At 44.5% G+C, this 26,254-nt stretch overlaps 2 protein-coding genes across 8 annotated transcripts in view; one reads left to right on the top strand and one right to left on the bottom strand.

Moving 5' to 3' along the window:
- Positions 1 to 347: 347 nt before the first annotated feature.
- On the bottom strand, positions 348 to 4,292 carry IDI1 (isopentenyl-diphosphate delta isomerase 1). The gene is made up of 5 exons (XM_019973326.2): positions 3,956 to 4,292; positions 3,542 to 3,714; positions 3,309 to 3,401; positions 2,734 to 2,864; positions 348 to 1,786 (listed from the first exon to the last, which is right to left on the bottom strand). Exons 1-5 carry the CDS (start codon positions 4,102 to 4,104, stop codon positions 1,469 to 1,471), a joined length of 864 nt encoding a protein of 287 aa, XP_019828885.2. The 5' UTR covers positions 4,105 to 4,292; the 3' UTR covers positions 348 to 1,468.
- Positions 4,293 to 5,136: 844 nt separating this feature from the next.
- Positions 5,137 to 26,254, top strand: part of WDR37 (WD repeat domain 37) — a 36,657-nt gene continuing 15,539 nt past the window's right edge. For 4 of the 7 annotated variants that reach the window (XM_070801121.1, XM_070801120.1, XM_070801119.1 and 1 more), the window contains exons 1-5: positions 7,605 to 7,782; positions 17,555 to 17,732; positions 20,788 to 20,884; positions 21,834 to 21,929; positions 22,195 to 22,259. In XM_070801121.1, coding sequence (XP_070657222.1) covers positions 17,595 to 17,732; positions 20,788 to 20,884; positions 21,834 to 21,929; positions 22,195 to 22,259 — 396 coding nt within the window. In that variant the 5' untranslated portion in view covers positions 7,605 to 7,782; positions 17,555 to 17,594. Of the gene's footprint in view, positions 7,274 to 7,603; positions 7,783 to 17,554; positions 17,733 to 19,574; positions 19,709 to 20,787; positions 20,885 to 21,833; positions 21,930 to 22,194; positions 22,260 to 26,254 lie in introns of those variants that run through there. The other 3 variants (XM_019973325.2, XM_019973323.2, XM_070801122.1) reach the window with 3 other exon arrangements.

The following is a 26,254-nucleotide window of genomic DNA, read 5'->3' as shown; positions in this document are numbered from 1 at the left end:
GCAGACTTACTAGACAAAGACTATAAAACAGCTGCTTTAAAGCTGTTGAAGAAGATACAGGAAGATGGAGACAGAAAAAACAATGCATGAACAAAATAGGAATATCAATAAAGTTTAATAGATGGTACCTTGTTCTGTACCTGTTGTCAGTGCTTTGTCCAGAATCTAAATATAAGATACCACTGCCCACACAGCAAGCAGTAGCCATTGTAGTTACCAAGTTTTTTGTAAGCTAAAGAACTAGAAATAATATAAACGCATTGTGAATGCATTTACCATGCTTAAGCTACCACAGGACTTTTCACCTATTACTGTATTGAAGTTGTAACAAATAAACAGTATCAAAATGTGGTAATTTATCTTTATTTTTATTGTTAGGTAAAGTTAACATTTGCCAGTTTTGCCTGAAATTAATAGCATTCAAGGATAATAAAGCAGTCTTAAGGTCTCAAATGTGAAAAATCCATGGCAAGAGTTTAAAAAAGTACTATTAGTCAAGGTACAGTTCAAATAATCATACATATTCCATAACCCAAATCTATTTAACATGAATATTAACCTGTTTTTGTTAATTTTCCTACGACATGGCCTGACTGCAGACAAGTCCTCCAGAAGACATTGAGCATATGGTGTCACTGGGGCTGCCATGGGGGGAGGGGTGCTAAAGGCATTTTTTGGGTAGAACCTAAGGATGCTGCCATACAAGGCAAAGGATGAACCTTCAAAAAGAATTATCCAGCCTAAACTGCAGTGCCAGTTAAAAGAGCCTGTTGTTGAGTATGACTCAACTGACCCAAGTTCCATTTTACAAATAGTCTGTGTTCCTAGTAATTCTGAAAACCAGACTTTACTAATTGGCATGGACTATTTAAATAACTTCACCTAGCCAAAGTCCCTACCAAAATCAATGTTAGACTTTTAAGTATCAAAAATACTTCCAGAATGATTAAACCACAAAATTAACTTTCAATGACAAAAATCATGTCATTTAATTCCTTGAACTGCTCTACTATATTTTATCTCTTAACATGGAAAGTTAAACTGCAATGTTTTGAAGTAGATAAGCAAATAGCTTCCATTGCACATTTTTCTGGACCATGATAAAAGTTAAAAGATATGTCAAGCACCTGGAAGAGAGTAAAGTGTATACAAGTCTTCTGAAAATGTTTATCACAATATATAAAAAATGAACACCACGTGTTTGTTTAAATGTGTCATAACCATCTGTTTAGACAGGTTAAGTTTATTTTGCTCTTTGTATAATCTCTCAAATTTTTTTTTACAAATTGCACATATATATGGGGTGTATGACATAAAATCAAGAATTCTTTTCTATACAAATTCTGGTTGTAAAGTATCAGTATTTCCAAGGATAGTTCCAGTGGGGAACCAGATTTTTTTAAAGTTCATTTTAAGTTTACTGACTATAGAAATTCTTCAGTACTTTAGTAACCATTCATCTCCACTTTTACATCCTGTGTATTTTCTCATGGTCAACAAACAGATTCAAACGATTTAAGTTATCCCACCACTTAAAGAGAAAAGTATCTGCAATAATTTGAAACCATGGGGTTATCTTAATTTCACCATGGGCCGCCTTTCCTATAAGTTCTTCTAATTCTTCCTTTGTTACGTAGCAATAGCTTTTAATCTCATTGGGGTCTGGATTCAAGGTCACATTCTTCTTTACCAACAAAATGTAGTCAATTTCATGTTCTCCCCAGATACTATCAGATTGAGCCTTGTAGTGAATTCGTGTTAGATAATTAATTTCCTCTGGAGGAACCTAGGGTAAAAAAAAAAGAAAAACCTCCAAAACATCAACAAAAAAATAATCTAAATCAACCTACTACATTTCAGTAATACCTTGAACACAGAACTAGTTTTAGAATGATAATTTTTGAAACATCAATTTCCTATTACTACACGGAATACATAAAGTATATATACTGTGAAAGTGAAAGTCTCTCAGTCCTGTCCAACTCTTTGCGACCCCATGGACTACTATACAATCCACTGAATTCTCCAGATCAGAATACTGGAGTGGTTAGCTGTTCCCTTCTCCAAGGGATCTTCTCAACCCAGAGATTGAACCCAGGTCTCCCTCATTGCAAGCAGATTCTTTAAGAGCTGAGCGACCAGGGAAGCCCAAGAATACTGGAGTGTGTAGCCTATCCCTTCTCCAGGGGATCTTCCCAACCCAGGAAAACATGTATACTTGAAATAGTATTAAATAGTTTCAAGTCTGAAATTTTTCCCAAAGGACCAAAAATAGAAGATTTATTGAAAAATGTGTATTAAAGAAAATAGGAGAGTCACGCAAACTAGAAGTGTGACATTCCCCCTCGCATCTTAATTTATAGCAGGAAAAAAAATTCCCATTTTAACTAGATAAGAGAGATACTTTTATTTATTCAGGTCTTATTGAAAGGGGACAATTCCAGGAACAAGAGGATAATTTCAATTCACCCAATCCGGTCTGTAGTTTACAAGAAAATATTCATCTTTGGTCAATTATAAAACAGTCTACATACCGGTTAATAGATCAACCCATTGTGGTAGAGTTAAATATCTACAAGTATTATGAAGTCAAAATTTAACTTATTTAATGGGCTTTTTTGGGGCCTGAAAATAACCAAGTGATACAAAGCAGAGAGCTACACTTGAATTTAAAGTTTTACTAAAATTGTTTTAATGTATTCTAAATACATTTCAGCTGGTATGGTGGGTTACCTCTTCCATGGGAATTCCGAGTTCGGCCTTTAACCGCCTCTGTGCTGCTCTTCTTACTCCAATAGCATCATTTTCTTCCAGCTCACTTGGGTTGCTTAATGGGTGACTACAGCAAGTATTAGTAAAACACCCTGGAACATGTTAATGTTTATAAATATACAGAGATAAACTTTTTCTGAAAAATAGGAAGATTAAGAAAACTAAATTTAAAAAGTAACAAAAATAAAATGATTCTGGAGAATTTAAAATCTGTTATAACGGGCTACCAGCGACCATTTTGTGAGACACAGGCAGATGTACATTTTTATGAATGCTTTCTTAACCCAAACGGTTAAACGGTCTTGTGTATAAGACACAAATGATCACAGACACATCTATACATACCCAGCAGCTCTTATCCTTTACTGCTGCTTTATTAGGTTGCATCCACCGTACAAGCTTCTCGTGTGAAGAAAATAAAACTCAGCAACTGACTAGAATTTTCTGATCTCGGCTACCAGAGATAGCCGAGACACGTGACAAATCAAATCAAAGCACGTACACCTGCCAACAACACACAAAGGGTGAGCACTTGCCTGGGAAGGTAATCTTAGCGTCAGACCTCTGCTGCAGCAGCAGCTTGTTCTCGGTGTTGAACAAGAAGACACTGAAAGCTCGGTGCAACAGCCCTGACGGCGAGAGAGATGCGATGCCCTGAGTCTCTGTCTGGGGCTCGCAAGGGCTCGGGCGGCCGGAGGGGGCGACGTGGTATTCCCGCCCTCCCTGCGCCCGAGGACCCCGGCCCGCCGCCCGCCGCCCTCGCGGGCACCTCTCTCGATGTTCTCGTTCAGGTGGCAGTTCTTCTTGGTCTCTGCCCCGATCCTCCGGTCGTTCTCGTCGACGAGGATGCACATCTCCGCCATGAGCTGCACCTGCCGCTCGTCCAGGTCGTCCGTGCTCACCTCCGGCATCGCCGCCCAGCCTCCGCGCCGCCCCGGGAACCTGGGGGCGTGGGTCCCAAAGTCGGAGGACGCCCCCACTGCCTCCCCAGCGCCGGGCCCCGGGCCGCGCTTACAGCCACCCGCGCTACCCACGCGCCGGGGACCCCGGGCCTCCGGCTACTTCCCCACACGGTTGGGTTAGACTACGGGATGAGATCCGGAAGCGCTCGGCCCGCCCCTCAGCGCGCAGAGCCCGGACCCCCGCCCGCCTCCCGACACCTCACAGACTCTCTCCTCCGTACCTGAGACACGAGCCGTCCACTGTAGGCTGCACCGCCGGGGGAGTATCCTTCAGACTCCGCCCCAAGGCACGGGCCCCGCCTCCGATCCGAGCGCCGCCCCCCGAGGCCGCGCGGCCAATTGCCCGCGCCGGGGCCAGGGCGCGCCACATTGCCGCCGGCCAATGGTGCGCCGGCCCGCGACCTACGTCACGGTCGCGCGGTGGTGCCACTCCAGATCTCCAGGCGTCTCCTCCCACGGCTCTGGGGTGCGGAACCTTCCCCAGGCCGCCGCGCGGGTGCTCTCGGTGCCTTCAGTACACAGCTGAGGTGACGCTCCTCGATGGCGGAACGGCCTGACGGAGGGCACTCGCTGACTAGGGTCCGAGTGAACGTCCGCTTACGTCTTGCCCTCGGCCCTGGCCGCTCTAGCCAATCGACGCGCCCGAGGCTTTGTGCTCGCGGCGCGTTGACGTCAGGCGTCTCCGCGCGCTCGGGGTCTGAGGCGCGGGGAGGCGCTTGTGTGAAGCGGTTCTGTGAGCTAAACAGACCTGTTGGTGAGCGTGAGCTGTCCCCGCCGGGTAGTGTGGCGACTTCAAAGTAACTAGACAGGTTTGTCACTATTTGTGAAGGAAAGGAGTTAGAAAACGACCTCTGCCAGTCGGGAGTTGCTGGCAAACCACCAGAAGGCGCGCACGCGAGAGAGACATGGCACAGATTCCCTGTCACAGGTCTCAGCAGGAACCAGCACCGACTGGCACCTTGATCCTGAACCTCAAGCCTCCAGACCCGAGACAATACATTTCTGTTGTTTAAGCCTGATTTGTGGCATTTTGTTACAGCAACCCTATCAAAGGAAAGCACTGTGGAAAACGTGGGCTTTGATGTGGACCTGGATTTTAATCCAATCTTTGCTCCATTGCATACTAGCTTTTTGAGTTTTGACAGCTAATTATAATATCCTCACGCTTAATTGGACTTCCCAGGTGGCGCTAGTGGTAAAGAACTCACCTGCCAATGCAGGTGATGTGAGACACAGGTTCAATCCCTGGGTTGAGAGGATCGCCTGGAGGGAGGCCCTGGCAACCTTCTCCAGTATTTTTGCCTGGAAAATCCCGTGGACAGAGGAGCCTGGCAGGCTACAGTCCATGGGGTCGCACAGAGTTGGACACAACTGAAGCGACTTAGCATGCTCGCATGTTTTAAGTTCAATTCAGAATAATTTGTACTTCAGTCGATTTATGTTAGTTTCTGGTGTACAGCAAAATGATAGTTTACACATTATTCTTTAACAGTATAGGTTATTACAAGATGTTGAATAAAGTTAGTTCCCTGTGGTACACAGTAAATCCTTGGATTCTGTTTATATATAGTAGTGTATATGTTAATCCCAATATAATTTTTCCATCCCACCTTTCCTCTTTGGTAGGCCTAAGTTTGTTTTTTGTATGAGTCTATTTCTGTTCTGTAAATTAAAGTTCATTTGTATCATACTGTAGATAGTTGGATGGCATTGCTGACTCCATGGACATGAGGATGGACATGAGTTTGAGCAACCTCAGGGAGTTGGTGATGAACAGGGAAGCCTGGCATGTTGCAGTCCATGGGGTCACAGAGTAGGACACAGTGACTGAACTGAACTTAGATCCCACCTACAAATATGTGTTTCCCTGACTTTCTTCGCACTGCGACAATCTCTAGGTTCATTCATGTTGCAAAAACTGTTAGTCGCTCAGTTGTGCCTGACTCTTTGCCACCCCATGGACTGCAGCCCACCAGGCTCCTCTGTCCATGAGATTTTCCAGGCAAGGATACTGGAGTGGGTTGCCATTTCCTTCTCCAGGGGATCTTCCCAACCCAGGGATCGAACCCAGGTCTCCTGCACTGCAGGCAAATTCTTTACTGACTGAGCTACAAGGGAAGCCTATTCATGTTGCAAAAGGTTGTTTTTTAGTGAGTAGTATGCCATTGTGCACACGCACGCATGTGTATACACACATCTTTATCAATTGTGTGTGTGTATGTATACACACCACGTCTCTTACCCATTCCATTTGTTGATGGACATTCAGATTGCTTAATGTCTTGGCTATTGTGAATAGTGCTGCTGTGAACATTTGGGGGTACATGTATCTTTTGAAATTAAGAGCTTTGTCCAGGTATATGGTCAGTTGTGGGATTGCTGGATCATATGGTAGTTGTATTTTTAGTTTTTCAGGGAACCTCCACACTATTCTCCATAGTGGCTGTAGGTTCCTTCTTCTCCACACCCTCTCCAGCATTTACTATTAGTGGACTTTTTGATGATGGCCATTTGGACCAGTGTGAGGTGGTACCTCATTGCAGTTTTGATCAGCACTTTATTAGGTTGGCTTGACAATCAGACAAGTTAACAAATACGTTATGTGCCTGGCACACAGTGAGCCCTCAAAGTGTTGATTCCTTTCCCCTCTTATTTTTGTGACAGTTCTTTACAGTCATGGTTGACTTTTACAGAATTCTAAATATAGCAGAGAAAAGATTACCTCAATTATAACAACATCCTAAGTTTCACCCAAACTGTTGATGATGTGCTGCAAAATAAAACTACATGTTAGCACCTGAATCAATTGGGAGCTGATACTGTGGTTCACTCGGCATTCTACCTGCTCCCTCGCCCTGCAGAATGCCTTGTGCATATTACGTCCCTAACAAAATTGCTAGTTGAATAGTAGCTACAACCACCAAACTTGAAACCCTAAGTTCACCTTATATAATTGATTCTAGCAATAAACTTTTATTATACTGAATATTGAAGTAACCTCGGGTTTTATTGCACAAACTTTGTGGCTATTCGAATCCCCAAATACGTCGAGTTTGTTTCTTGTGAAACAATCGTACTAATGCTTCTCCAATTCGAATGATGAGCTTTAATCTGTATTAAAAAAAAAAAATGCTCCCACGCGTCTGATTTCGTCTTTGCTTTAGGACTTTAAACGCCCAGCTGGTTGTTCCTAGAGCAGAGGCTGCCTGCGCACCCTGTAATTTTTCCAACCTGTACAAGGACAAGAAGGCCATCAGGTCCCACCTTTCGCGGCGAGACGCTGCCTTTGTTTCGTCTCCGCAGCCAATGGCGAACACACACTTCACACCGGAGGCTGCAGGGGGTGAGTCACCCTCCGCAGATCCGCCGGGATCCAAGCGCAGCCGTCTCGCCCGCGCCTCCCCGGAAAGCGACGCCCGGGAAGCGGTTCCTGGCACACGAGGCGGTTCCGACTGGGGCCGGCGGCTCCAGAGACCCGACCCGGGTCCAGATGGACGCCGACCTGCGCCCGCCCGGGACGCCCTTGGGCCCCGGCCGCCGTGAGTACCCGCAGGTTCTCAGCGCCCCCGCGCCACGGGCGCCCGCCGCCCTTCGGTCCTCTGCGAGGACTTCAGATGGGCGCCGACACCGCAGGGCGAGGGTCGGGTGGTCCCGGGGCCCAGCTGTGTATTTGCCGCCGCCGCGACCCACTTGAAGGCCGCGGCGACCCACTAGAGGATCCCCGCCCCCGCGAGGAGCGGGTGGGACTTCCTGCGATGGACTGGACTTCCGGCGGTGCCAGCCGCGGGGCGAAGGCGGGACTTCCCGTCGGGCCTGCGCGTGGAGGATGGCGAGAGGGATTTCCGGCGTGGGGCGGAGGCGGGGCGGGGACTTCCGGCGCCGGAAGTGTGGGGCGTTGGGCTGCCGGGTCTTGGGGCCGCGTCTAGGCGGGACTCGGGGTCCTGTGCGTCCGCGTCCGTCCCGTGCCCCGCGTGGCTGGGAAGACACGGGCGGCAGCTCACTGCCGGGGTGGCACTGCGCAGCGGTGGGCTCGGAGGCGGCGTGACAGGTGAGTGCTGGCCCGCCATCTTCAGCCCGGGACCGCAGCCGCAGGCTGTGCGGCGGCGGCCTTCGCTGGGCCGGGTTGTCCTGGGGGGCCCCGCGCACCCGGACCTGGGCCCTGATTCCGTGCCTCTCTCCGACCCCAAGCCCGGCTGGGTCTGGACGGAGTTGGAACGCGCGCCCCTCGCCCAGAGCGGCTGGGGAGGCGGGTCCTTCGCCGCCTCCGGGAACCTCCCACCCTCGAGCGTGTCGGAGCCCGGGGTCCCCAGTACCATTGGGGGTGTGGAACCGCGCAAGGGGCGCCGCGACCTTGGGCTGGAGCGGCGGGCCGTGTCCAGCCTCGCGTCCTTCCGGGTGCTCGCACGGAGGCCCCGGCGCGTTTCCTTCCTCCCCAGGACCGGGCAGCTGCGCGCACCTGCTGTGCCTTGGTTGCGAGCTGACGCCGTCAGCCCCTTCCCCCGGGAGTACCGACGGCGCTCTGAGTTCCCAAGTGCTGCTTCTTCTCATACGACGACTAGACAGTTAAGAAGTTCATCCTTGATGCGAGCTCATTCTTTTAATAGAGGTCTTTAAGTAGCGTTGGTGGTTTTCCGGTTAGAAATGCCCCCAGTCCAGCATCAGGTCCAGAATTGGTGAGCGTGCCTTCGACTGGGTGGACGAACCTTTAGCCAGTTTACCGAGGCTGGACTGCGGAGCTGCCTTTGGTTGATGTCACTCAGCAGCTGAGTTTGTCGTTTGTCTTCCGGAATTGAGTAAGGGTACTTTTACAGTGAAGGGCTATGAAAAACTCTATCGGCTTTTCAGCTACGTTTTGTATTATTAAATGCCACATGTAGAGTATAGCTTTTAACCTTTTTTTTTTTTTTGCATGTTATTAACGTTCATGACATTTACTATTTAGTCAGTATTTTTCTTTGGCCAAAACTGTTTAAAAACGCCACTGAGTTTGAAATTGTGAGTATTGTTTTGTTTGTAGGGTATAGTAGGCATGTGGCATGCAAGGGCAAACCAGTTGCGCAGGAGAGTTCATATTAAATTGATGTACTTGACCAATAGGATAGGGAGGTTGGATTCTTGGAGGGAACTATTTATACTTTTTTGGATGTGTTTAAAAAAACCGTAGGACCTTTTATTCATTAAACCTTCTGTTTAATGTGGTCATGTGCCCTGTCATGAAGCTTTTCTGGTGGCTCAGATGGTAAAGAACCCACCTGCCAATGCAGGAGACACAGGTTTGATCCCTGGGTCAGGAAGATTCCCTGGAGAAGGAAATGGGAACCCACTCCAGTATTCTTGCCTGGGAAATCCCATGGACAGAGGAGCCTGGCGGACTACAGTCGTTGGGTCGCAGAGTCGGATACGACTTAGTGACTAAACAAGAGCTAAAACCTCTTTGAAGGACCAAAGCCTCTTTCATATTTGTAATTATTTGAAATGTGTGTATTTGTGTAGAAATTGATGAGTGGAAAAAGATGACCAGTACATTGACTATTTGGTGAGGTGACCAACAAAAGCAGGCAAAGCCCAGAGTAGTACCAGGTGGTTCATGGGGTTGAGGAAGGGGTTCAAGGCTCAGGGACAGGCCGGGGTGAGAATCTTACAAGTTAGTAGTGAAGAAGACTGCTTATTTGTACTGAAGATTCAGACGCTGAACAAGCTGGTTATGTGATCCTTAAGGGAGACTATCATTGAGGTGGAAGGAAGGTTAATACTGCAATTTTCACACTTTGTGTAAGCAATTTGTAGAACCTTCGGAATGCATTAACTTCCCAGTTTACGTTTACCAGAGTATTTCTACTGATGACATTCTTAAGAAAGGAAAGAGAAGCTTTCTGCTATTTTACTTGCTTGATTGAAATATTTAGAGATTGTCACATTTTTTCTTGAGCTTTGTGAAACAGGGTTTTGATATGTTTGTTCCTTTAAAAAACATAACATGAACTGTGAGGTGGCTGGGATAAATTTCTGTGTTGAAAATCTTAATAACTGAGATGCTTTATGAAGTTAGTCATTTAACATGTGTACTTGCTGAAAAGAGAATTATATATACCTTCCTATTTTTTTTTAGCCTGGGAGTTGTTTTTTATTGAGTAAAACATACAGTAAATTCATACAGTGTGCTAGTTGTAAATGTGCAGCTCTGTGGATTTTTACCTATATATACATTTTTGTATAAGCATAAACCAGGTCAAGATAGGGAACATTTGCAGCACCCCAGAAGGCTCATTTTTGCCTCTTCCACCTGGGACCTTTAGTTTTTAAAGTGAAGAATATAATTTCTGGTTAAGATTCCTTTAAGTCACTTTGATTTCTTGGACAACTTTTGTATACGGCAGTTAAATAGTTTCTAAATGCTTCTATTAAAAAGTTATTGAAATACTCTTCAGTGGGATCATATGAGTTGCTTAAAGAATTTATGTTCAAATACTTTAAATTAAATATCAGTATCTTTTTTGTGTGTATGTAAAATTCTGCCAACCACAGATTCTGCCATTGTTTTTCTTTATACTTTTGTCTCAACTGTCTCTAATTTCTATAGCTCAAATTTTTCAGATCTAAATTTCATGAAAAAGATTTGTTCCGTCATTTTCCATCAAAAATAATTTTTTGTGAGAGACAGTTTTATTCTGTGTTGCCTATAATAGTGTAATAGTGAAGTTGCTCAGTCGTGTCTGACTCTTTGTGACCCCATGGACTGTAGCCTATCAGGCTCCTCCGTCCATGGGATTTTCCAGGCAAGAGTGCTGGAGTGGGTTGCCATTTCCTTCTCCAGGGGATCTTCCGGACCCAGGGATCGAACCCAGGTCTTCCGCATTGCAGGCAGACGCTTTACCGTCTGAGCCACCTGTATCTACCAGTAATACACTTTCCCCCCCTCTTGTGCAGAAGAGCAGTTAAAAATGGTAAGGTATTGGACTTAGAGGCATGATGGGGTCAAAGAACCTGTCTTTACTTCAGTGTAGACTTCTCCCAGTTTTATACACGTTCTGTAGTTCTCTCTTCATCTCTAAACCTGTACACCCTGCCTCCTTGTATTTTGACATTCAAAGGCATTGCAAAAACAATACATTCAGTATTAGGTCCTGATTTCTCCATATCTGCTCTCTCATCTTGGTAATCTGACCTCTGTTTCACCTACCTGCTGCCTCAGAAAGGGGCTCTCCTTGTTACCTCTCTCTTCTTCCCCCTGCCCACCCCAATCCATTCATCCTCCTCTAATCTTAACTGTTATAATCTATTACCTCGACTGTTTCAGTAACTGCCTAATTGGCTTCTCATTCATGGTCGTCTTACTTTTTAGTGTATTTTTCACATAGCAGCCAGTCTACTGTTGTTTATTTGCGTAAAAAGTTTTAAGTGACTTTCCTTTTATTTTAGGATAAACTGTAAACAAAAGATTAGATTCTAAGCCTAAGTGGAGTGACTTACCTTCCACTGTTCTGTCCATTGTTTGCTGTATTACAGATGTAGTATTTGTTTTTTAATATCTGGGCATTTTCCCATGCTATTCCTGTCCTTGAAATATCTCCTCCCTTTTCTGTTTTCCTTGTGGTTAACTCTTAGGAATTCTTCAGTCTCAATTTGGATGCTGGCCTCTCAGAATGATCTTTGTAACTGTTTAGCTAATAGCTGGTCTCATAATATTTGCACATGTCTTTTGTAGCACTCGTCACAATTTATAACTTCTGTAATAAGTTATGAGATTGTGTGTATAATATCTGTCTTCCAACTCAATTCTTAAGCATTCTGAGAAGGTAGGAACCAAGTCTGTTTTGTTCACTACCGCATTTCCAATGCTCAGCCCATCCAGATGAGAGGAATACTGGTGAGTGACTTAATGAAGTAGTGCTATTATTATCCCTGCTTTAAAGATACAGAGTTAAGCCTTCAGAAGGTGGTTAAGTAACCTGACCAGGGTTACACAGTCTGTCAGTGGTAGATGTAGTGCTCATCCACCCATCAGATATTTGAGGATGTGTTTATGTCAGGCCTAACAAATACGGTACAAATACAGTAGTGGCCCCAGTTTACTGTGTCCCAGTCCTCACTGTGTTGATTGTGTAGTGGGGGAAACACATATTTAGTGGGCAAATCATAAATAGGATGTAAATACAAGCATGGCGAGAGTTATGCAGTGCTGTGGCTAGTGGTCTTCAAGGGAGGCTGTTACGGGAAGTGACATTCAAGCTGAAGCTTCATGATGGAAGAGAGCCAGCCCTTTGAGGAGTTGGTGGGGACTTAGGTTTGTATGACTCTCAAACTCATGTGAGTGAAGTAAGGTGTGATGGATAACACAGATTCTTATTGTCCTGTTGGTAGGTGAAGCCTCTGCCCTCTGCTTGAATGGGGATTGGCCTTGTGGCTGGCTTTGACAGATAGAGTATACAAAAAAGCAAGGAAAATGGAAGATATATATATATTTTAATGAGAATTTTGGAGATAAAAAGTTATCTTATTAAGTGTCCTTTTTAAAAAACATTTGAGAGTTAAATTTTGTCTATATTAGTTCAGTTCAGTTCAGTCGCTCAGTCACGTCCGACTCTTTGCGACCTCATGAATTGCAGCACGCCAGGCCTCCCTGTCCATCACCATCTCCCGGAGTTCACTCAAACTCACGTCCATCGAGTCAGTGATGCCATCCAGCCATCTCATCCTCTGTCGTCCCCTTCTCCCCCTGCCCCCAATCCCTCCCAGCATCAGAGTCTTTTCCAATGAGTCAGCTCTTCGCATGAGGTGGCCAAAGTACTGGAGTTTCAGCTTTAGCATCACTCCTTCCAAAGAACACCCAGGACTGATCTCTGCAAAAAGTGATAATTTTAATAAATTAGTGAATTTCAAATTTTAAAACCTAAACACAAAGAACTAATTGACTGTCTTGAATGTACTTACTTTTTTGTTATTTTTTGTACAAGGCCTACACATGTTCAACTGGGGAGTCAAAAGATCTCTGGCTTTACAGTAGATGTATACTTTTCCTGTTGCTCCCACTAAGTACAGCTAAAAACAGTGGACATTAAATACAAAACAAATAAACAAACAAAAAAACAAACATGAGACTGAAAAGTGGAGAGAAGAAAGAAAACTGTAGGGGTATGGGGACCTGAGAACTAACTCAGGGCTAAGTTCCCTGGGTTTTCCTTTTGCCCCATACATCCTAGCCTTGGGCCTTGAGCAGCCACAACCCAGCAATGCCAAAGGGCTCAGCAAGCCCCGAGAAAGCTGGCCTTTGACCAGAAGACCAGGAAAGGGACAGCCTGCCAGACAGGACATGCTTAGAAAACATTGTGGCCCCACCTCACGCTGAGCGTCCCAGCTTGGGTAGGGAATCTAGTCTCTGACCCCTGACAAGCCTTGTGGGGACCACACTGTGCCGGGTGGGATCAGAGAGGCCTGGTGAGAAGCCGGGTTCTCATCTCTGTTGTGCGGTAACAAAGAACACACTCTTCTTTCCTGTTGGAATTGCCTCAGAAGAAACCTAGCAAAAGTTCAGGAATTTTACCGCCACCTGTGGTGATGAAGCTTGGAATCGCACAGTGACAAGGCGCCCTAGGCTCAGCTCAGCAGTGTGAATAGAGGCCAAGAGAGCTTCACCCAGCATCGGCAGGGGGACTTCCTCCTGGGTCAGAGGAGGCGGAATGGGGCGCACTTGCTTCCATCCCCACTTTCTATATCCACCTGGCAGAAACAAGGCCATACCCTTGTTTGCTGGCTGGGTCAGTATCAGAAGAGGCCTGCTGGAAGACTTAGATCAGGTCTCATGTCTGATAACAACACCCAGCATCCTGAGGCTTCTCACACCGAGGGGGAAGATGTCAACTTGAATCAGAAAAGGTAGCTAACAGCCACACAGGACCAATGCAGATATTAGAATTGTTTGACAAGATTTTAAAACAGTCGTGATAAAATTTTCAGTGAGGAGATAATAACACATGAAGCAAATGAAAAATAGAAAATCTCAGGAAGAAAATATGGCATGTAAAGAAGAAACAAATGGAAATTTTAGAACTGGGGAGTACAATAGTGAGCTTGTGGAATCCATGAACTTGATGATAAAACAATGAAAATTACCCAGTCTGAACATTAGAGAGAAAATAGACTGGAAAAAAGTAAACTGAACCCCTGGGACCTGTGCCTTTACCAAGAGACCTGTCCTTATCAGGAAGAGAGGAGAGAGACAGTGGGGCTGAAAATATGTTTGAAGAAACACTGGCTAGGTATTTCCCAAGTTTGGCAAGCCATAAACCTATATATTCAAAACATATGGTGAAACCCAGGCAGGATAAATTCAAAGAAATCTGCTAAGCTGCCTCATAGTCAGACTTCTGAAACTAAAGATGAAAAAGCAATGGGAGAGAGAAATGTCCCTTTGTCTGTAGTTGATTTCTCATCACAGACTGCAGAGGCCAGAAGGAAGTAGTATGTTTTTCAAGTGCTGAAGGAAAAGAACCATCAGATCAGAATTCTCTATCAAGTGAAAACATCATTCACATGATTTGTTACCAGCAGAGCTACCCTGAAATAATAGAGGAAGTTCAACAGAAGGGAAATGCTGTAGGAACACCAGGAAGGAAGAAGAAACAATGGAGAGAGTAAATGAATTGGTAAATTCAATAGACATTCCTTCTCTGACTTAGGTTTGAAAGTTGAAGCACAGCTGTCTGATGTGGTTCTCAGTGTGTTTGGAGGAAACACTTAAGACAGTCATGTTGTCAGTGGGGAGGGCAGAGGGGTGTGGACGAAGTAAAGCTTCAACACTCACCAGGAACTGGTAGAACGTTGGTGGTCAGCAGACTGATAAGCTGTGAAAAGATAATGAAAACTTAGCAGCCTCTAAGAAAAGTTATGCAAAAGAAACTCCAAAACAAGAGAAATCAGAAAGAAATTCCAAAAAATGTTCAAGTATTTCAACCTACAAGAAGGCAGAAAAAAGAAACAAAATGAGAAAACAAACAATGAATTATGTACCATGCCCAAGTAGGATTTACTCCATGGATGCAAGTTTAGGTCAATATTGAAAATCAGCAGTGTAATTGACCTGTTAGGGGCTTAGAAGAAAGCCATGTGCTCATATTAAGTGACTCCCGAAAAAACATGACACAGTTGACACTCCCTCGTGAAACTCTCAGAACGTGAACAGTTGAGGGGGACTTTCAACTTGATAAAATGATGTGTTTACCCAAAACCTACAGCTAATATACTTAATGGTGAAAACTGAGTATTTTTCAAGATTTCAAGTATTTCAAGATCCAAATAAAGAAAGGATGTTTGCTGTTACTTCTAATTCAACATAGCATTGGAATTTCTAGCCAAGTCAGTAAGATAAGAAAAGGAAATAAAGGCATGCAGATCAGAAAGGAAGAAGTAAGCTGTCCTTTTTCACATGACACAGTAGTCCACATAGGAGATGCTAAATAATCTCCAGAAAAATCTTGAACTGGTAAATGAGTTCAACAAGAGCATAGGATACAAGCTTATTACACACAAATCAGTTGTATTTTTGTATACCAGCAATTTAAAATTGCACAAAAATATAATCTTCAGGGTTATTTGTATATGTAGAACTTTTATGCGAAAACTACAAGCTGAGGAAGGAAATCAAAGATGGTCTGAAACAGATCCTCTGTGTCCATAGATTGGAAGTCTCTACATAATAGACAAGCTAGTTCTGTCCAGATTAGTCAACAGATTAAACGCAGTTCTTATCAAAGTTCCATCAGGAGTTTTGCAGATACGGATGAGATTATTCTAAATTTCTGTGGAAAGGCAAAGGAAGTAGGATGGCTAAAACATGGTGAAAAAGATGTGGTAGAAATCACAAGATGTATGATTTCAAGATAACACAGAACAGTGGAACAAAATAGAGAACCAAGAAATAATCCCATAGAAATATAGCCAATTGATTTTTGAGCAAGATGCCAAACTTGCTCAATTTGGTGTAGGATAGATTGTCTTTAGCATATGGTGCTAGAATAACAGGATACCACCAGAAAAAAAAAAACCCCAAAAACCTTGATCTAAACTTCACACTTTATTAAAAAAACGGTCCCAGAATAGCTTGTAAATTTAAATGTAACTGATAAAGCTAAAATTTTAAGAAGAAAACATAAAAATTTGGGAATTTAGGATTGGTGGAAAGTTCTTAGACATGACTCTAAAAGTATGAGTCTTAAAAATAATGGATGAGTTAGGACTTGATCAAAATTTAGAAGTTTTGGCAGAGTGGACTGTGTGTGAATTATTATCTCAAACATTTTAAAAAACTTGTTAGTTTCTTTTTTCCTGTAAACATACAGGAGTCAGAAGAAGTAGAAACTTCAGTTCAGTTCAGTCACTCAGTCGTGTATGACTTTTTGCGACCCCATGAACCGCAGCATGCCAGGCCTCCCTGTCCATCACCAACTCCTGGAGTTTACCCAAACTCATGTCTATTGAGTCGGTGATGCTGTCCGACCATCTCATCCTCTGTCATCCCCTTCTCCTCCTGCCCTCAATCTTTCCCAGCATCAGGGTCTTTTTTAAGCGAGTCAGCTCTTCTCATCAGGTGGCCAAAGTATTGGAGTTTCAGCAAAAACCTATGTTATTGTCATAGTAGCTTTATTTGTAATAGTAAGAAACTGGAAAGGGCCAGAATTCTTTGCAGCAGGTGCATGGTTAAGACAGCTGTGCTGCATCCACAGGGGAGCAGCGCCAGCAGTCCACAGGAGGTGGCTGTGGTCCATTGGCGGGGGCGGGCTGAGAGCCCTAAGCTCAGGATCCCCAGAGGACACGCACTCTGCCACAGCAGAGTGGGGAGTGGAGGGCTGTGGGCTGGCTCCAGAGAAGGTGGGACACTGAGAGCCATTTTACAGTGAGGACCTACAGATACTGTCGGTTGTTGAAGAAGGAAGAAGTATAAGTATATGGTTAAAATTACTTGCATTCACAAAGGTATTCTGGGAGAAGGAGGGAGCAGTGAGAGCAGAAAATAAGTGATATCCAAAATATTAATTTGCAGTTGAAGAAGGAGTGTGTCCTGTGTAAATATACTGCTTAGAGTCATATTAACTAAGTAATGTGATTGTATTGAGAAGAGTTGTTCATGGTAGCAGGAAATGAATAATGCCCAAAATGGGGAAAGGAAAATGTGTTACGTGGGTATTGGAATGCCATGCAGGATTTTGTGTGCTGTATGATGGTATGACGGTGGTGCTCACCATAGGTGAGCCCCACGAACGTGGCCGGTTCCCAGTGAGCGGTGTTGTGAGTGAGAAGGAAACTGGAGCCTACAAATGCTGACAGACCTCATTTGGGTTTTTTACTTGACTCAGATGAGAGTATTTTAAACATGGGTTAAATAAAGCATTAAAATTTTATTTGTCCTTACCTTTTTAATGTGCTTGCTAGAAAATCTGCAGTCGCTTTTGGGGCTTGCATCGGATTTCTCTAGGAGGGCATAGCTCTGGAATCTGTAGCTGGAAAATGCAGTTAGAATTGGTTCCCCAGGGGAGTCGGGGAGTCTGCAGAGAGTGGGCTAAGGGAGAGTTCTCTATTTTAAACCCTTCTCTGCTGTTGATTTTTTAAAAGGGTGTTCATGAAATTTGATAAAAAAGTTACCTGTTTAACAAAGGCTGTGGTCTCTACCTTAAAACATGTGAATGTATTACGTTCTAATTTACATAGTAAACGTTAACATAATAAGGAAATTGGCAGTGGGCAGTTTCATCCCTAACCCCTGTTTTTCCTTCATTTCAGTTTGCCATATCAGAAATACCGTACTTGTTTTTCCTGTTCCTGTTTAGCTTCTTGCAGGAGTGACCAGGACCTCATCTTCCAGAAGTAATGCCCACAGAAAGCGGGAGTTGTTCAGCTGCTCGCCAAGCAAAACAGAAGCGCAAATCTCATAGCCTTTCCATACGGAGAACTAACAGCTCAGAGCAGGAGAGGACGGGCCTGCCCAGAGACATGTTAGAGGGACAGGTGAGTGAATGGTGAAGATGTGAATCGTGTTGGCAGTGTTCAAAAAATAGCCCAGTGTATACAGATCTCCAAAGTGGAGGGAAAGTGTGGGTTACCAAAACAAGCAGGCCCCCCATAGACCAGTGAAAATGACAGTCAAATGCAACAGCCTAAAGAGGCAGAATTCAATTTCTAGGTTAGTGTGTTACATATTGTAATAAATGTGGGTGTGATAGTCGGCTAGTTTTTATTCTTTGCACAGGCAGATTGACAGAGTACTTTTAGGCTTCTGTCTCAGAGCCTCAAGAGGAGAGCAGAATCAGGTATAATGATCTTTGTTCTCTGAGGAGTTCTTGGAATCTGATCTTTCACTAACTTTTCTTGGCTTTATCCTGTGTCTGCTGTGTGAGTATATCTGCTGCTTATTACATTGTATGTCTTTCTGATAATTCGATGCCCCCTTTATTAAGTGATCTAATATTTTATTGACAAAGATAAGTTTGCTTCTTTTTCTAGTTCTTCTGTAATGAGTAAAACGTTAGGTTTTTAAAAGAACATTGTTTCTTAAGTCTAAATAAAAGCATATGTTATAGTAAAATAAATTGTAGATATATCTGTTATATGTTTATATAGGCGTAAGTGTATGTGTGTGTATGTGCGCTCAAGTCATGTCCTACTCTGCGACCCCACGGACTGTAGCCCGCCAGGCTCCTCTGTCCTTGGGATTTCCCAGGCAAGAATATTGGAGCGGGTTCCCATTTCCTTCTCCAGGGAATCTTCCTGACCCAGGGATCGAACCCGTGTCTCTTGAGTTTCCTACTTTGGCAGGTGTAATCTTTACAGGGTAGTAAAAGTATGAATACTGGGAATTCCCTGGTGGTCCAGTGGTTAGGACTCCCAAGTTTCCACCACAGGGGGCATGGGTTCAATCCCTGGTCAGGGAACCAAGATGACCTGCCCCACCCCCCCCCCCCATATCTGTCTATCTATCTATGTAGATATAGATAATCATTCCTTTGCAGTTAGAACTGATTCATCCACCACAATGTTACAGGGAAATATGGTGTAAATCTGAGAAATTGGCTCATTTGCTGTTGACCTAAGAAGCTGGGACGTGGAACATGTGCTGGCAGGATGCAGCTATGTGTGCTCAGAAAGTGGTGCTGTTGCTGGTGGGTGGGAAATGTTCACTTAGGGTCCTCTTATGTACTGACTGGGTGAATAATGAATTGGTTACATTTTAACTTAATTTGGAAATAAAATTGTAGATTGAAGGGGCCTCCAGAATGGCTTTGCCTGTTCTTGTGAGCTCGGATGGCCACAGCCAAGTGCCACAGATGGGAGATTAAATGGCAGACGCTTTTTTCTCTCCATCCTGGAGGTGGGCAGCTGGAGGTCAGGTGTGGGCAGGGTGGTCCTCCTGAGGCTTCCTTCCTGGATATGGACCCAATCTGTGTCCTCACACGTTCCTCCTCGCTGGTGTCTGTGTCCTCGTCTCTTCTGACAAGGAATGCTTGAACCAGAGCTGTGCACTGAAACTTCTGTGGTGGAAGGTTCTAGATCTGTACTACCTGTATGGGCGCCCAGAGCCACGTGTGACTGTTGGGACAGAGGAATTTAAAAATCGTGACTGACCTAGTTTTAAGGTTAGTCACATGTGACCGTCAGCTCCCCCACTGGCCAGTGCAGGTTGTCTAAGGGACTTTTAAACTGTTAGTCATCTCAGTTTCCAGCAGTGACCCTTTGTTGCTGCCCCTGATGGCATCTTTGGGGGTAACTCTGTGTGAGGGGCCCGTGTTCTCAGGGCTTCCGCGCCATCCCCATTGTGATGTAGAGCCAGCTGCCTCTCGGGTACCCCTTTGTGAGGGTCATTCAGAACCCTGCAGGTGGGTCGGTTCCTGTGGGCAGACGGGCAGCTCCCTGGGCTGGTGGGGGCGCTTGGCCCGGTCCTGCGGCAGCAACGGCGGTTATGGCGTTGGATGTGGGCACCTGGCATGGTATGTGTGGCGGGCCTCAGGCTCCGAGTGGAGCCACAGGCGATACTCTGGACGGGATTACAGGCTTAACTGTCGGGCAGCCTTTATGGGAATTGGATTCTTGAATCAGAAGCAAGGAGGCAGCGGTGCTAGTTATGGAGTGGGAAACCCATGTCTGCACTGGAAGCACTGACCCAGGCCAGGAAAGGGGCCTGCCTCTTCCATGCCAGCCGTGAAAATGCAGACTTCTAGAAGTTTCACTGAGTTGTAGCTTCATAGTGAAGCCCCTGCAGAGGCCTGGGACCTTCCACGCTGGTGTTTTCATTCAGCTGATTCACCTTTCACTCTTACAGCTGAATTCACTTTTCTTCCTTGGAGCAATCTTTAAGTGCTGAGTAGAGTTATAGGAATGGAGAAGGCAGTGGCACCCCACTCCAGTACTCTTGCCTGGAAAATCCCATGGATGGAGGAGCCTAGTAGGCTGCAGTCCATGGGGTCGCCAAGAGTTGGACACGACTGAGTGACTTCACTTTCACTTTTCACTTTTCACTTTCATGCACTGGAGAAGGAAATGGCAACCCACTCCAGTGTTCTTGCCTGGAGAATCCCAGGGACGGGGGAGCCTGGTCGGCTGCCGTCTATGGGGTTGCACAGAGTCGGACACAACTGAAGTGACTTAGCAGCAGCAGAGTTACAGGAAGTGTCCAGTTTACTCTGCTTGGAGCACAGTGGATGTGAGGATTGTGAGGTACCACTTACTAAGATTGACTTGTGATGCCACATGCTGGAGCATAAGGGCTGTTCTTAGCTTCATCTCCCACAAACTCGGAGATTTTAAATAGGCTTGTTTCTTTCCTTGTAAAGGGAGTTACGTGTTTGAAGACCTGCTTGGCCTCAAAACCTGTGCCATCCTGGGAAACCATTTACACAATTTGGTTTTAGTTTCAGCTGTAGGAATTTGAAACTTGAAGTTCTTTTGAGTGTTTACGTAGAAGAAACAAAATATGTAATTCCCTTTGGAAAAAGTGTACTAGTGCTCGGTGTCAGAGCTCCTCATTCACTTACTCGTTCACTTTCAGCACAACCTTTTTTCTCTGCAGGATTCTAAGCTGCCTTCCTCGGTTCGCAGTACTCTTCTGGAACTGTTTGGTCAAATAGAAAGAGAATTTGAAAACCTTTATATTGAAAACTTAGAATGTGAGTATTGCTCTTATTTGAAATACTTTTATAACCTGTCACTTCTCCATATGGATATTTGAGAGTTTCATCTCTGGGTCACATTCACCTTTGTACCCCTTTTCTTTTCTGCTTTGACGTGTTTGGGGGGGCTTATGATGGCACTTGTTTACTATCTTCAGCTCCGCACACTCAGGGCAGGGTCTGGGGGCAGGGGGTTGGGGGCGTCTGTCTCCTGCTGGAGTGGGTTGTGACTGCAGGTCCCTGCAGAGTGAGGACAGAGGCCCCATCTTGCGTTCCCGCACCCTGCGTCTGCTTCTCTTCTTCCCCATCTCCTGCCTTCCTCTTCCTTCTTCACGTCCACTGTGATTCAATACTTTTCTCTTCACTTTTTTTCTGTTTTTGGTCGCACCGTGTGACTTGCATGACTAGTTCACCGACCAGGGAATGAACCCAGGCCCTTGGCAATGAAAGCCCAGAGTCCTAACCACTGGACCGCCAGGGAACTCCTCACTGTTAAATTTTTTCTTTTTTTCCCTTCAACTTTTAGTCTTTGAGATGTGTAGCCTTCACTTGACGCTCTGGTGCAGACAACAGTAACGATAGTCAGGTTTTGTTATTGTACATTTCCCCTAATGATTTCAGGCGAGACTGTAAGTATTCTATTGAGTTTCAGACAGGACCAGAACAGTGTTTTTAAGTGCACAGAATAAAGTACAAAGGACACGAACTCTGTTGAAATCCAGGAGCCCCGTTTGGGGGTCAGTAGCACAGTGTCTTTCTGGGGTGGCATGAGTGGTGGACTTTGTGTTTTTGGAATGTCTTTGAGTTTTTTGGAACTCTGTGGCCATCCTCTTGTTTACTGGTATATCATTCACGTGCTTGTTTAGACAATTCTAACATGCAACATTTTTATGTACTCAGTTTTGGAACTGGTGAATATACCTGAAAAGCACATTTTACTTTTCAGTGCGTAGAGAAGTCGAGACTCTTAATGAGCGCTTAGCAGCTGAAGGACAAGCGATCGATGGAGCAGAACTGAGTAAGGGCCAACTCAAGACGAAAGGTGAGGCTGGCTTCCTGCAGGTGACTGCAGGGAGAAAGTCTGACTCCAGTGCAGACTCGCTTCCTCTGCATGGTCAGCAAGCTTGAGTAGCATCCCTTGGATCCGGGTGTGGAAGGACGAGGAGGCTCCAGGAAGCCCATGTTTCTGCTGGTGTGGGCACACCCCGGGCTTGCATTGTCCTCCGTGTCCTTGAGCCATCTCCCCGTCCCAGCTCTGACATTCTTGCTTGTGTGATTTCTTGACGGTTGGTTCTGTGTCTCTGCAGCCAGTCACAGCACCAGCCAGCTTTCTCAGAAACTGAAGACCACCTACAAGGCCTCCACCAGCAAGGTATGTGTGGCTCTCGGGCCTTCATGAGTGTGTGGGTCTGCACGTAGTGCGATGGGAAGAGAGGAACCTAATATTTAAGACAAGTATTGTCGATGTTAAGTGGCTCCAGGGCAGAGGCACCTGGATGCTACCTATGCTGCTTACTGTGGCTGACACAGCATGTGTTAGTAGGTGTGGTCTTTTTTGTGGGAAAGTACATTTTTTATTGTTAATGTGGCTTGATGAGGAGATTCTGAATTCCGAGAAGCTAACAAATGGGTATAAAGCAATGGAACTTACATTGTGAGTTGTAGTTACGTTTTAGTTCATCTCTTCTTTAGTTTGCAAAGTATGATAAAAAAGTGAAGGTCCAAAGGCAGAATAGAGACATTTGTCATATTTTGCTGTTTTACAAATCATCATTTAAAATGGCAAGGATTTAATTATTTGGAAATTAGTTTATCTCTGGCGGAATACTACTATGAAGTAATATTTTGAGGTGATTGTGTGCATCTCTGCTTTGGGGTATTTGGAATAAACAAAATAAATTACCTGCCTTAAACGAGTGTATAGTACTTTTGCTTAATATTAGGAGGAAGTTGAAATTTGTGGTGAGTCTGCTATGAAGGCATAAATAGTTTTTTGTTAGCTTTTTATTTTTCCCTTAAGTAACTTAAGCTTGTATCCACAGTGAGATGAACTGCAATTCAAGGAGCAGCTTCAGTCTTAGGCTATTTCTGCTTATTTGAAAGTCTTTGGTAACTTTTTGTTTTTTAAAAAACATGAATATTGCTGACATTTTCTTGTGTTTCCTTTGATAACTCTAGGATGTAAGTGGCTTACTAAAATTTTTTTGTTCTGTTATATCTAGCTTACATTTAGTAGTTTTGAATTTTTAAATAAACATTAAAGTACTTTTTAAAAATGTCAAGTGACATTACATTCTTATTTAACTTCTTATGTTGTTTTGAATTATATTGTTTATTCCAGTTTATATATACAGTGTATGGTCTTAGAATTCCACAATTTTCTGATCATTTCTGAAGTAGAGGAAGAAAGGATTATATAGAGTCAACCTCTTACCATGAGTAGTAAAATTTAAGATTTGAACAAAGATAAGGATGTGTACAATAATTGCTTTTAAAAAATGTATTAGAAATACTAAAAGCCCCAGTCATTTTAGAGACTAAAAATTTATCTGAATTTATAAGAAACATACTATTAACGATCTTAGTAGCCTGTGCACACACCTTAAAGAGTGAAGGTGAAACGGAGTCCAGGTCTCCTCTGCTGCAGCAAGTGTTCTTGGAGGAGTGGATGGGTTCAATCTCCTCACCCCCAGCAGACCCGCCCCTCCTGGGGCCTGTGGACTGGCTCTGAGGCCTGTGGGGGCAGCACCACAGGCTAACCAGCAAACTGTTTCCCAGGAACTTGTGAAATTGTTCACATGGGTTTTTATAAAGATAAGGTTCTTTTGTTGTGAAAAAGCCTCTCTTTGTTGTTGTTGTTCAGTCTCGCTAAGTCGTGTCCAACTCTTTGCGCCCCATGGACTGTAGCTCGCCAGGCTTCCCTGTCCTTCACTGTATCCTGGAGTTTGCTCACTCATGTCCGTTTGAGTCGGTGATGCCATCCACCCATCTCATTCTCTGTTGTCCCCTTCTCCTCCTGCTCTCAATCTTTCTCAGCATCAGGGTCTTTTCCAGTGAGTTGGCTCTCTGCATCAGGTGGCCAAAGTATTAGAACTTGAGCATAGGTCCTTCTAATGAATATTCAGGGTTGATTTCCTTTAGCATTGACTGGTTGATCTCCTTGCAGACCAAGGAACTCAAGAGTCTTCTCCAACACCACAGTTCAGAATCATCAGTTCTTTGGTACTCAGCCTTTTTCATGGTTCAATTCTCACATCTGTACATGACTATGGAAAGAACCATAGCTTTCACTATATGAACCTTTGTTGGCAAAGTGATGTCTCTGCTTTTTAATATGCTATCTAGGTTTATCATAGCTTTCTTTCCAAGGAGCAAGCATCTTCTAATTTAATGACTGCAGTCACTGTCCAAAGTGATTTTGGAAACCAAGAAAATAAAATCTGCCATGGATTCCCCTTTTGTTTCTCCTGTTTGCCATGAAGTGATGGAACCGGATGCCATGATCAGTTTTCTGAATGTTGAGTTTTAAGCCAGTTTTTTAACTCTCCCAAGTCTTTGAGACCCCATAGATTGTAGCCTGCCAGGCTCTTCTGCCCATGGGATTTCCAGGCAAGAATACAGAGTGGGTTGCCATTTCCTCTTTCAGGGGATCTTCCAGACCTAGGGACCAAACCCGCATCTCTTGCATCTCCTTCATTGGCATCGGCAGGTGGATTCTTTACCACTAGCGCCACCTAGTGCTGGCATGCTGCAGTCTGTGGGGTCAGACATGACTGAGCAACTGAACGCTGACAGGGAACTACAGCAAGCGCCACCTGGGAAGCCCTTTGTTTTTTAGAGTTTAAATTTTATTTTAGTGCAAAGGATAATTCGGAAGCATCCTTCTGCATTTGCATCACAAGTGTTCCCTGGAGGTAATTCAGTCTCATGGGCCTCTGTGCAGTTATGCCTGAGTCCATATTTGGAAAACAGTGCTTCAGTGGTCAGAATGTGGCGTGTACCTGGAAGCGGTGCCTGAGACCATCTGCTTGGTGGCATCAATCGCAATCCCTCTCTTCCAGCTTCACTGGAAATGTGGTTGGCACAAGTCTTGGCCATGGACCCGTGTTTCTGCTGGGCAAGTGGGGGCAGTTCATATCTCAGAACAGTGGTATCTGAGAAGTTGCCCACCACTTGTCATGAGCTTTGCCCCCGCCCCTCCTGAAAGTGTCTGGATGGCTTGTGGGATGTCAGTTCCCCAACCAGTGATGGAACCCGTGCACTTGGCAGTGAGTGCGCAGAGTCCTGACTGTGGGACCACCTGGGAAGTGCTGTCCCTCCTTTTACATTTAAGCCGAGTCAGGAGTGTGTACTGAAGAGTGAGTCTCTCTGCTGGAAGTCTGTTTCAGCCTTTCACTGTGTCAGGAATCATTTGCAGGCTCATGCTGGTGGTGGTGAAATAGTGGATTGTGTTTTAAGTGTTTATACTGAAATTAAACATAGATGCATTTTTAGGGCTTTGCTAAATCAGTGTTTAAAGCAGCTGTAGAATACCTCACACTTTTTTTTAAACTTGGTTTTACCATTTCAGTATTCTGATTAACTTTAAAGGCTGAAAAGCCATCTTTTATCCCAGAACAGTTAGAAAACCAAACCCTTTATGTTTTGTTAGCGTCTCCCTCAGGCCCTTCCATTGTGAGAGAAAGTGGGGCTGCGTGCTGTGTGGGTCATCCCGGACGGTGCCTCCTGACCGCTGGGCCTGAGTGTCTGTGCCAGACTGTGTGCCGCCTGAGGCCAGGGTCCGCTGGCCCTGCCCTGCCCCCTTCCCCCTCAGGAGCAGGGCTGGCTGAGGCTGTGCTCAGTGACCTCACCTGTTATTTTTTCATTCCTTCCCACCTTAGATTCTTTTTCTCCTGGTTTGGTGTGAGTTACTAAAAATAAGAAAATACAGGTCTCCCAATAGTAAGAGTAATTAGTGTTAAGGGTTTGGGGTGTACCTACCTGACTTTTTATGTCCTGCTTTTTTTTTTTTTTTTTTTGAGAATTTGGAAATGTTGTGTGATAGTTTCGGTTTGTGTATGAGGACATGTAAGGTACACAGATAGGCAGGCAGGCAGTGGGGGGTGGTTGTAGGGTTCTTCTGAGGCTTTTGTAAGGACTTTGCCCTGCTTTGTGAGATCTAACTGCACTTACACTGTGTTGCTATAACGTTTTAAATTTTCTTTTCAATGATTTATGAATCATTTATAAATTTGATTTATAAATCATTGATTTATAAATCACTTTTGATAAATCACATTGATTTATAAATCACTTTTCAATGATTTATGTATTTCCAAACATATTTTTTTTTAACTGAAACATATTTGCTCAATAAATTCCATCACA

The sequence above is a fragment of the Bos indicus genome, chromosome 13 (assembly GCF_029378745.1).
Source record: "Bos indicus isolate NIAB-ARS_2022 breed Sahiwal x Tharparkar chromosome 13, NIAB-ARS_B.indTharparkar_mat_pri_1.0, whole genome shotgun sequence".
In the NCBI taxonomy this organism is placed as follows: Eukaryota; Metazoa; Chordata; class Mammalia; order Artiodactyla; family Bovidae; genus Bos; species Bos indicus.
Note: the sequence above shows the minus strand (reverse complement) of the source record. Positions and strands in the feature narration are given on the sequence as shown.